At 55.9% G+C, this 10,868-nt stretch overlaps 1 protein-coding gene and 1 long non-coding RNA gene across 4 annotated transcripts in view; one reads left to right on the forward strand and one right to left on the reverse strand.

Annotated features, from left to right (window-relative positions):
- The window catches only part of mast2 (microtubule associated serine/threonine kinase 2), a 46,073-nt gene that overhangs the window by 1,343 nt on the left and 33,862 nt on the right, over positions 1 to 10,868 (forward strand). The window contains 2 exon segments of the mRNA XM_057037765.1: positions 4,793 to 4,943; positions 5,319 to 5,524. Of these exon segments, the coding sequence (XP_056893745.1) occupies positions 4,793 to 4,943; positions 5,319 to 5,524 (357 nt within the window).
- On the reverse strand, positions 9,989 to 10,541 carry LOC130528424 (uncharacterized). 3 transcript variants are annotated; one of them, XR_008951292.1, is made up of 3 exons: positions 10,300 to 10,541; positions 10,188 to 10,224; positions 9,989 to 10,115 (listed from the first exon to the last, which is right to left on the reverse strand). It is a non-coding gene; the product is annotated as an uncharacterized LOC130528424 (long non-coding RNA). The 3 variants fall into 3 exon arrangements; XR_008951294.1 differs by having other exon boundaries at positions 10,010 to 10,127; positions 10,176 to 10,211; positions 10,373 to 10,541; XR_008951293.1 differs by having other exon boundaries at positions 10,010 to 10,127; positions 10,176 to 10,224.

Here is a 10,868-nt window from a genome sequence, read left to right on the forward strand (position 1 = left end):
CATCTTAACTGCTCTCTTACCTTCCTACCTTTGATCTTTTGCTTTTATCTGTCCATCTGATCTGACATGACTGATCACTGAAGTTGTGTTTGAGCTCCAGCCCAAACTAAGCTAACTAAGCTAACTAACTAACCCTAACCCTAAGCTGTTGCTAGGGAGGATCAGGCTCCTTGGCCCAGTGGACCGGCCCTGCTGGTGGGGGTTCTGTGGTACCAAAGCCCAACAGGAAGGTTCAAGCTCCAGGATAAAGACCTGAGCACCTCTCAGAGGTCCTTCCTGGGTTTGTCACAGTGTGACCGGTTGTTGGGTCGGCGGTGCCGGATCATCCGGTCCGATGGGCTGCGGCAGCCACAGTCGACCAGGCCCAGGACTGGTGCATGCTGGGAGCTCCTGGGCCAGCTGGACCCTCCACGCAGCCTTGTCTGAACTGAGGATCCTGGAAGAAGAGCCCGGTTACTGGTGCTACATGTTCCTGCTCTAAAGGGAGGCCAACAGTAGCCTTTGCTCTGTGCTCCTCCCTCCTCATTAGCCGGCTGTCAGGTTAACCATTAAACCTGCTCCACTCCCAGTGGACCAGGAAGAGGCTCCTGAGCCGGGGCCTCAGCCACCTGCTCTCTGGAGGCCAGACAGGTCCATATGTTGGTCTGTTAATTAATGGGATGGTACGAGACCCCCTGGAGACCACTGGAGACCCCCTGGAGACCCCCTGGAGACCGCTGGAGACCCCCTGGAGACCGCTGGAGACCCCCTGGAGACCACTGGAGACCGCTGGAGACCCACTGGAGACCCACTGGAGACCACTGGAGGACCACTGGAGACCCACTGGAGGACCACTGGAGGACCACTGGAGACCCACTGGAGGACCACTGGAGACCCACTGGAGACCGCTGGTCCGATTGGGACTCACTTATCTTTTGTTGTTAATCTGGTTGGGAGTGTTAGCTTCAAGCATTTCCTGATTGCTAATCAGTAAACCTCTGTGTGTGTGTGTGTGTGTGTGTGCGGGGGGGGGGGGGGGGGGTGTTCAGGTAATCACACGTGACCTTTACATGAACCTGACGGATTTTCAGGGACCTTGGCTGAAGACTTCGGCTGCTAAATGGTTAATTATTGATGTCTGAAATGAAAGGGAATCGGATCACCGTTGCTCAGCACGGTTCTGGTCCCGTCCTGGGTCGTCTTTGTCTCTGACACCCTCAGGAGACGAGCCCATGACCGGATCATTATTTGTAGAAATGTTTCTCGGTTAGCGGCAGGAGCCGAGAGGCTAGCGGCAGGAGCCGAGAGGTTAGCGGCAGGAGCCGAGAGGTTAGCGGCAGGAGCCGAGAGGTTAGCGGCAGGAGCCGAGAGGTTAGCGGCAGGACCCGAGAGGTTAGCGGCAGGACCCGAGAGGCTAGCGGCAGGACCCGAGAGGTTAGCGGCGGGAGCCGAGAGGCTAGCGGCGGGACCCGAGAGGCTAGCGGCGGGAGCCGAGAGGCTAGCGGCAGGACCCGAGAGGTTAGCGGCGGGAGCCGAGAGGCTAGCGGCAGGACCCGAGAGGTTAGCGGCGGGACCCGAGAGGTTAGCGGCGGGAGCCGAGAGGCTAGCGGCAGGTCTGATCATCTCCGGTCCACCTCCACTCAAACCTAAATACTGGATCTCCACAGCAGCTTCTGCTTTTCTGGAGATTTTGTCTTTCACTTCTGCTTCTTCTGGCTGTTGCCCAATCAGGCGCCTCTATCAGTGGGGTGTGTGTGTGTGTGTGTGTGTGTTGTGTGTGTGTGTGGGGGGGGGGGGGGGTCACGATGACCCCCTCATGAGCATCAGTGTAAAATGTGCAGTCAGCATTTCTCAGTAGCTTTTGGAGCTGCAGACCTTTGGAAGCACCTTCAGCCCCTGGCGTCTTCAACCACCCTGTTCCTGACCTCTGACCTCTGACCCTGGAATCAGCAGAACCTAGAGGGTCCCTGAGCTCTGAGGGCTTCCGCTCATGCAGACACATGTCTAAGGTTCTGTTTAATTCAGGGGAGCATGTTCCTCTTGTTCTCCTCAGGTCTTCACAGGCCTGCTGACCTTCATCAAAGAGAGAGAGCGAGCGAGCGAGCGAGCGGTCCCAGCTGAGGACCTGATCATGTGACTGCTGCAGTAGATCCCAGTGATCACGTCCTTGTGGTGGAGGTGATTGGGTGGAGGCAGCAGGAGCCTTGACCATGTTGCAGCAGGTCAGCTGTTACTGATCAACCACAATGCTGAGTGAGTCCCCCAGAGGACCTCAGAGTCCCCCAGAGGACCCCAGAGTCCCCCAGAGGACCTCAGAGTCCCCCAGAGGACCTCAGAGTCCCCCAGAGTTCGTCAGAGGACCTCAGAGTCCCCCAGAGTCCCTCAGAGGACCTCAGAGTCCCCCAGAGTCCCTCAGAGGACCTCAGAGTCCCCCAGAGTTCGTCAGAGGACCAACCAAAGAATAAATTAGCCTTGTGTCGTTGTTTCTTCTCCAAATCACCATGGAGAACGAGAGAAACAGACCCACCATCTGGCTACTGGACCTGGGGAACCGTGTCCGCCACCAACGGTGGTTAGCTACGGTGGTTAGCTACGGTGGTTAGCTACAGTGGTTAGCTACGATAGTTAGCCACAGTCCTCAGCTGTGGTCCTTAGCTACGGTGGTTAGCTACGGTCCTTAGCTACGGTGGTTAGCTACGGTGGTTAGCTACGGTGCTTAGCTACGGTGGTTAGTTACGATGGTTAGCCACGGTCCTCAGCTGTGGTCCTTAGCTACGGTGGTTAGCTACGGTCCTTAGCTACGGTGGTTAGCTACGGTCCTTAGCTACGGTGGTTAGCTACGGTCCTTAGCTACGGTGGTTAGCTACGATGGTTAGCCACGGTCCTCAGCTGTGGTCCTTAGCTACGGTGGTTAGCTACGGTCCTTAGCTACGGTGGTTAGCCACAGTCCTTAGCTACGGTCCTTAGCTACGGTCCTTAGCTACGCAGCTCAGGTAACTCTTATTGAGCTGATTTGCCTCTCTGGTTTGCATTCGTGGCTTCTGTCTTTCTAAAACCATAGAAGAAGACACATGTGATGCTCTCAGCTTCTCAGTCACATTTTCCCTGTTTGGTTCCCACCAAACACCAGTGCTGGAACAGCTGGAACAGCTGGAACACATCACAACAGCTGGATCAGCCCCACTGTGGCTCAGCCTCGCCGCTACGGTGACGCAGCACGCCAGCGTGTTCCTCCGCCAACGGACAGGAAACAGAAGTGATGCAATCAGACACACGTGTGGTTAATCCTCCCCCCCCTCCTCACACACACACACACACACACACACACGCCCAGCATGTGCAGACCTGTCACACACTTGTCTGACTGGTTTCTTGTCATAGTCAACCAGTGTTTGTAGTTCCTGTTTCAGGAGTTCTGGTCGGCAGCAGCGATCGGACCATCGTTCCTGCTCTGGTGCCAGACTCCTGGCGTGCACGTCAGTGTGCGCTCATCCTTTAGCTGCTGGACTCTGCTGGACTCTGCTGGACCCTCCACAGACCAGCTGAGTCCTGGTTCAGGACCTGATCAGCAGAGCAACAGAGAACACGCTGTGGGTCCCTGCGTTAGGGCTGGTTCCTGGGCTGGTTCCTGGGCTGGTTCCTGGGCTGATTCCTGGGCTGGTTCCTGGGCTGATTCCTGGGCTGGTTCCTGGGCTGGTTCCTGGGCTGGTTCCTGGGCTGATTCCTGGGCTGATTCCTGGGCTGGTTCCTGGGCTGGTTCCTGGGCTGGTTCCTGGGCTGGTTCCAGCAGAGGTGGAGCAGCACTAATGTAAACAGTGTGCTGTGTAGGAACACAACGTTCTTGTAGTGAGCTGACGTGCTGGACCGATCCAGATGTGAGAACTAAAGGAACCCGGTAATAAATGCTGGACCGATCCAGATGTGAGAACTAAAGGAACCCGGTAATAAATGCTGGAACGATCCAGATGTGAGAACTAAAGGAACCCGGTAATAAATGCTGGAACGATCCAGATGTGAGAACTAAAGGAACCCGGTAATAAATGCTGGAACCATCCAGATGTGAGAACTAAAGGAACCTCCCAGACATGGCTGAGGTCCAGCACCCTGGAGAACATGTGGAGGGATCCTGAGAGACCATCCTGCTGCTCCAGCGTCAACATCAGCAGGATGCAGCAGTTGTATCTCTTCTGGCCTTCAGCACATCTGACCTTTGACCTTTAACCTCTTCAAACCCTCAGGACGACCTTGTGGGCCACCAGCTCTCCTTAAAGCTCCTCATGTTGGGATCGTTTGGACCCACTCACATCTGATTCTGTGGAGCTTCAGCGGCGTCGACGTCAGTGTGTGTGTGTGCGTGTGTGTGCGTGTGTGTGTGTGTGTGTGTGTGTGTGTGCGTGCGTGCGTGTGTGTGTGTGTGTGTGTGTGCGTGCGTGCGTGTGTGTGTGTGTGTGTGTGCGCGCGCCCCCCCCCCCCCCATTAGCATTAGCTGCTGCCCCCTCCTGCAGCCTGACACCCTGCTGCCCTCTGCTGGTGACACTCTGCTCTGCTTCCCTGGCTGAGCTGCTGCTGTCAGGCTCCGGTGGGGGGGGGGGGGGCTGACATGGAGACGGTGTGTTGCTAGCATGGCTGCAGGAGCTGCTGCTCCCCACCGTGGGGGGGGGGGGGGGGTGAATACATTCATCTGATCCCTGCAGTTCCTCCAGGTCCAACACTATAAGAGCAGGAATGCTTTATGGATGTTGTCTCAGCGGCTGCAGCTCTGTTTGCCCCCCCCCCTCATAGACTCATCACCTGTGTCCTCCTCCATCCTCAGAGGGAGTTTGCGCCCCCCCCTCCGCTCCTCTTCAGGAAGTTGAGTAATCCCGATCTGTCTCCTGCCGCAACTGCTGCCACCAAGTCCAAAGTGCACCGGCAGCTGAGTCAGGATGAGAGCTGGGCCCGGCGCAGCAGCCTGGCCATGACGGGTGAGACTGGACACGCACGCACGCACACACACACGCAAACGCACACGCACACGCACACACACACACACCTCACAGCCTGGGTGAGGCCATCCTGCACCAATCTGCCGTGACCATAATCTGTAAAGTGGAGGGTGGAGTCCAGATTAACTGTCATGAGTCTCCAAACAGAGCTCACAGTATTAAACTCACAGTATTAAACTCACAGTATTAAACTCACAGTATTAAACTCACAACATTAAACTCACAATATTAAACTCACAATATTAAACTCACAATATTAATCTCACAACATTAATCACACGTCATCAGAAAAATGCTCGTGACTCAGTGTCTCTTTCTGCTTCCTGTTGGTGATGAACTGGTGTCTCCTCACAGGGAAGCAGCTGCTGCCTCTGTCCAGCAGTCTTCATACTGGGGTCAGTCAGATGGCCTGGCATGGCCCCCCCACGGGGTCAGGAGCAGGGGGAGCAGCAGGAGGAGGAGCAGCAGCAGGAGGAGGAGCAGGAGGAGGTGAGGGCAACAACCTGGTCCGTATGAGGAGCCAAACCCTGGGACAGTCTGCTCCATCGCTCACTGGACTGGTCAGTACACACACACACACACACACACACACACACACACACAACACACCACACACACACACACACACACAGGCTGTGATTCCACCAGCAGGTGGCAGCAGTGGTTTATTCTCCAGCAGCCTTGTCGTGTCTCACACTCTTCCAGAAGTTTTGTGTGTTTCAGCACATCAGAGTGTTTCCAACCCTCCGTGTGATCTCGTTCTCTGTGGTCGTTCTGTGTGCACGTTCTGTGTGCACGTTCTGTGTGCTCGTTCTGTGTGCACGTTCTGTGTGCACGTTCTGTGTGCTCGTTCTGTGTGCACGTTCTGTGTGCACGTTCTGTGTGCACGTTCTGTTCAGAGGGGATTTGTTGGTGCAGGAGGCAGGAAATTGATGTCTGGGCTGAAAACTTTGATCCATTCTGTCATTTTAGTTCAGGAAATAAAGGAAGATTATATTTCTCAAGGACAAGTTTATCCATGTATATCTTATTCTTGGCATCTTCCTTACACACACACACACACACACACACACACACACACACACACACACACACACACACACACACAGAGTTCTCTGGTGGCATGTTTTCCTCACTCTTGTCCATTCGACTCGCTGCTGCCCTCTCTGGTGAGGTGGAATCATGTCACAGCCTCACCAAGCTTCTTTGTTCTTATTGGGCTCATTTTGACTGAGTCGACGATGATGATGATGATGATGTACGGAGGAAGAGGGGGAATGACTTCATCAGGGTGACTCTCACGTCTGACCCCTGTGGCACCTGAGCTGACAGGATGAGCAGAGCCAGTCGTCCTCAGGGCCGCTGTGTTTGTGCTCGCCACGGTAACTGTGAGTGTGCACGTGCACGTGCACAGGCCTCTTCCTTTGGTGTCTTTGACAGAGCTGCTGTATTCACAGAAGAGGTGGAGCTCTCAGATTAGCTTTAGCATTAGCAGGAGGAACAGGAGTGTCTGCAGGTCACCTCTGTCCACAATAGCAGGGACAGACGTGCAGCTTTCCAGCACATTTCAGCTGCATCGGCCACTGAAGGCGAACCCCGACCCTTTCAATGGATGTGAGCCGCCTGTGGATGTGAGCCGCCTGTGGATGTGACTGTGGATGTGAGCCTCCTGTGGATGTGAGCCTCCTGTGGATGTGAGCCGCCTGTGGATGTGAGCCGCCTGTGGATGTGACTGTGGATGTGAGCCTCCTGTGGATGTGAGCCTCCTGTGGATGTGAGCCTCCTGTGGATGTGAGCCGCCTGTGGATGTGAGCCTCCTGTGGATGTGAGCCTCCTGTGGATGTGAGCCTCCTGTGGATGTGAGCCTCCTGTGGATGTGACTGTGGATGTGAGCCGCCTGTGGATGTGAGCCGCCTGTGGATGTGAGCCTCCTGTGGATGTGAGCCGCCTGTGGATGTGACTGTGGATGTGAGCCGCCTGTGGATGTGAGCCGCCTGTGGATGTGAGCCTCCTGTGGATGTGAGCCGCCTGTGGATGTGACTGTGGATGTGAGCCTCCTGTGGATGTGAGCCTCCTGTGGATGTGAGCCACCTGTGGATGTGAGCCGCCTGTGGATGTGAGCCGCCTGTGGATGTGAGCCGCCTGTGGATGTGAGCCGCCTGTGGATGTGAGCCGCCTGTGGATGTGACTGTGGATGTGAGCCTCCTGTGGATGTGAGCCTCCTGTGGATGTGAGCCGCCTGTGGATGTGAGCCGCCTGTGGATGTGACTGTGGATGTGAGCCTCCTGTGGATGTGAGCCTCCTGTGGATGTGAGCCTCCTGTGGATGTGAGCCGCCTGTGGATGTGACTGTGGATGTGAGCCTCCTGTGGATTGTGAGCCTCCTGTGGATGTGAGCCGCCTGTGGATGTGAGCCGCCTGTGGATGTGAGCCGCCTGTGGATGTGAGCCTCCTGTGGATGTGAGCCTCCTGTGGATGTGAGCCGCCTGTGGATGTGAGCCACCTGTGGATGTGAGCCTCCTGTGGATGTGAGCCTCCTGTGGATGTGAGCCGCCTGTGGATGTGTAGTCCATGCTGGGGTGTCACCTGCTGACTCAGCTGCAGATGTTGGAATATTTCTGTGCTTCCTGAACAGGAAGCGGAACTCTGTTTCCTCCTCTGGGAGCAGGTGAACCACAATTAAACAGGTTAGTTTGGTGAGTGCAGGATTCTCACACCTTCCCTGAAAATCCTCTTGTGTTCTTGCAACGTGCTGGAAAACCCTGCACTTGTTGCCATGGTAACCAGTTCGAAATCCTGATTCCAGCTGTTTGGATTACCGAGTTGAGTTACTAAGGCTTCACATGTTGGACTACAATCTCTCCACACACACACGCACACACACACACACCCACCTACCCACACACACACACACCCACACCCCCCCACACACACACACGCGTGCGCTGGGCTCTGGGGTGGACCAGAACCGGATGTTGATCCATCAGCCGTTCTAACAGTGTTACGGTGTCACCGTGTTGTGCTGTTGCCCCAGCAACCCTCACACAGCTGGGATGTCGGGGGTCTGTATCGATCACACCAGTTAGAGAGAAGATGTGATTCCCACTCGCTCCTCAGTGTTTCCAGGCTCCTCACATGTGCTGGTGGCTCCAGTCAACCAGTGGAACTACAGCAGACCATCACAATAGAGCACAACACAGTTGTGTGTGTGTCTGAGTGTGTGTGGGTGTGTGTGTGTGTGTGTGTGTGTGTGTGTGTGCGTGCGTGTGTATGTGTGTGTGTGAGTGTGTGTGAGTGTGTGTGCTTTGTCAGCGTGCAGCAGACCTGCTGTTTAATGTATTCAGGCTGAGCTTTCTGCTGCTGACACTCACAAATATGCAGACAGAGCAACACACGCACCCACACACACACACGCACACACACACACACACGCGCACACACACACACACACACACACACACACACACACACGCACCCACACACACACACAACACACACACACACACACACACACACCACACACACACACACAGACAGTTCCGGGACCGTGGACAGCCTCCACCTGGGGGTCCTGGCTGCTTTGGTCGATCTGCTGCAGGACTTCCTGCTCTAGTGAGACTAAATCCCGGTTCTGCTTCCTCCGGGCTCTGGTTAAACATGCAGGTCCATTTGAGCCTGAACATGACCGCTGTTGTCAGCAGGTCACCGGTACCGAGCCAGGAGGTTTGGGTTAGCTCAGTCTGGAGCAGCAGAACCTTTCTCTGAACAGCTCCTCTATTCTACTGTGGACAGAAGCAGGCGGTTCTGCTCCACTGGCACCTCAGAACCAACACCTCCTCCATCCGGGCCCTGTGTCGGTCCTCCTCTTCACAGTTGCGTGAACATTCCGCTCTGTGGCCTTTGCTCTCATTAGCACGGACGCTCCGACCCCGAGCTGGGCCCCCGCAGAAGGGGCGGGGCTAATTCAGACAGAACCTGGGCGTGAGCTGGTCCGGTTCCTGGTTCTGTCCCTCCTGGACAGACACCAGCCTGTCTGCGTCATAACGCTCACATCAGCACTGATGTTTCTTTAACGAGTCTGGACCCTCATTAGTCGTTAATCCACCCAGAACTTTGCAGCTGTTTGGTCTTCAGGTGTGAGCAGAGCTGTTAAATAAGTCACCAGATAAAGCTTCTGATCAGTGAACTCATGATTAATTCATCCACTCACACACACACAGACACACACACACACACTCACACACACTGTGAGTGTGTGTCTATGTGTGTCTGTGTGTGCCTGTGTGTGTCTGTGTGTGTCTGTGTGTGTGGGCGGAGAAGGCGGAGCCTCTGTTCTTCCTCCATTCACTGAAAACTAAATGGCTGCCTTCTACTTGGTTCTGATTGGCTGAGAGGAAAATAGAAGGGGGGGTGGAGAGAGAGGGGGTAGAGAGAGAGAGAGGGTGGAGAGAGAGAGAGAGAGAGAGAGGGGGTAGAGAGAGAGAGGGAGGAGAGAGAGGGAGGGAGGGTGATGAAAGAGCGTGACAGAATGGGGGCTGAACATCGGAGCTTCCTGACACAGAACCAGCAGAACCAGCAGAGACCTGGAGGACGAGGACGGCGTGCGTCCCTCCCGTGCCGTCTGTCCCCCCCGGTTGGAGCGCGTCCCCCCCACTGACGCCAAGCAACGCCGGCATGAAGCGCTGACTGGTGTGTGCTTCGGTAACCAGATGGAACCCGGCCCGGCTGGTTGTCATGGCGATTGATACCTGGTGGCTTGGCCGACGGCTGCTAGCGAACAGACACTCCCGCGTTGTCTCGGACGCCGCTGCAACGATGGGACGGCTCGTCTGCATGTCTCCTCTCTCTGTTGTGTCCTAACTCTGGACCAGGCTGGACTCAGCAGAACCTCAGGCTCCAGGACCGTCCAGGACACACTGCCCCTCATTAGCCCGGGGGGCAGCAAGCTGGTGCCTCCTCTCTCCACCCCCCCGACGCCCCGCTGCTGTCCAGTTGAATAATGGAGGAGGTGGAGTCTGCTCTGGACTAGCCTGTGGAACCACCGGGGCCCAGGCCTGGGCAGGGTGACCACTTAGGCCACGCCCACCACAGAGACGTGAGCGGGGAGGATGTCCACAGGATCCCAGCTCAGTCCTGCCATCAACGTCAGGACCTGGGCTGGGACCTGAGCTGGACCTGAACTAGGACCTGAGCTGGGACCTGCAGCTGGGACCTGAACTAGGACCTGAGCTGGGACCTGAGCTGGGACCTGCAGCTGGGACCTGCAGCTGGGACCTGCAGCTGGGACCTGAACTAGGACCTGCAGCTGGGACCTGAACTGGGACCTGAACCAGGACCTGAGCTGGGACCTGAACCAAGACCTGAGCTGGGACCTGAACCAGGACCTGAGCTGGGACCTGCAGCTGGGACCTGCAGCTGGGACCTGAACTAGGACCTGAACTAGGACCTGAGCTGGGACCTGAACTGGGACCTGAACCAGGACCTGAGCTGGGACCTGAACCAAGACCTGAGCTGGGACCTGAACCAAGACCTGAGCTGGGACCTGAACCAAGACCTGAGCTGGGACCTGCAGAAATCATGGATGACTCCAGTATTCTGAGGCGCAGAGGGCTGCAGGTATGAACCGGGCCGTGGAGGAAGTCGTTAGCATGCTACTTAGGGTAGCATGCTAACCAGTTTGAGCTGCTCAGGTGTGGTGTGTGTGTGTGGTTGTGTGTGTGTGTGTGTGTGTGTGTTGGGGGGTCATAGATGGCCACTATAACCCTTGGCTGACGCTAGAGGAAACAGGGTCTTCTGGGCTTGAGATTATTCTGAGAAACGACCTGATTGGAGAGAACCTGTTAAAGTAGAACGACCCAGTTTGGATCCTTAGAGGTTCTAAAGTTTGAGCTGTTTGATGTCCAGA

This window comes from Takifugu flavidus, chromosome 7 (genome assembly GCF_003711565.1).
Source record: "Takifugu flavidus isolate HTHZ2018 chromosome 7, ASM371156v2, whole genome shotgun sequence".
In the NCBI taxonomy this organism is placed as follows: Eukaryota; Metazoa; Chordata; class Actinopteri; order Tetraodontiformes; family Tetraodontidae; genus Takifugu; species Takifugu flavidus.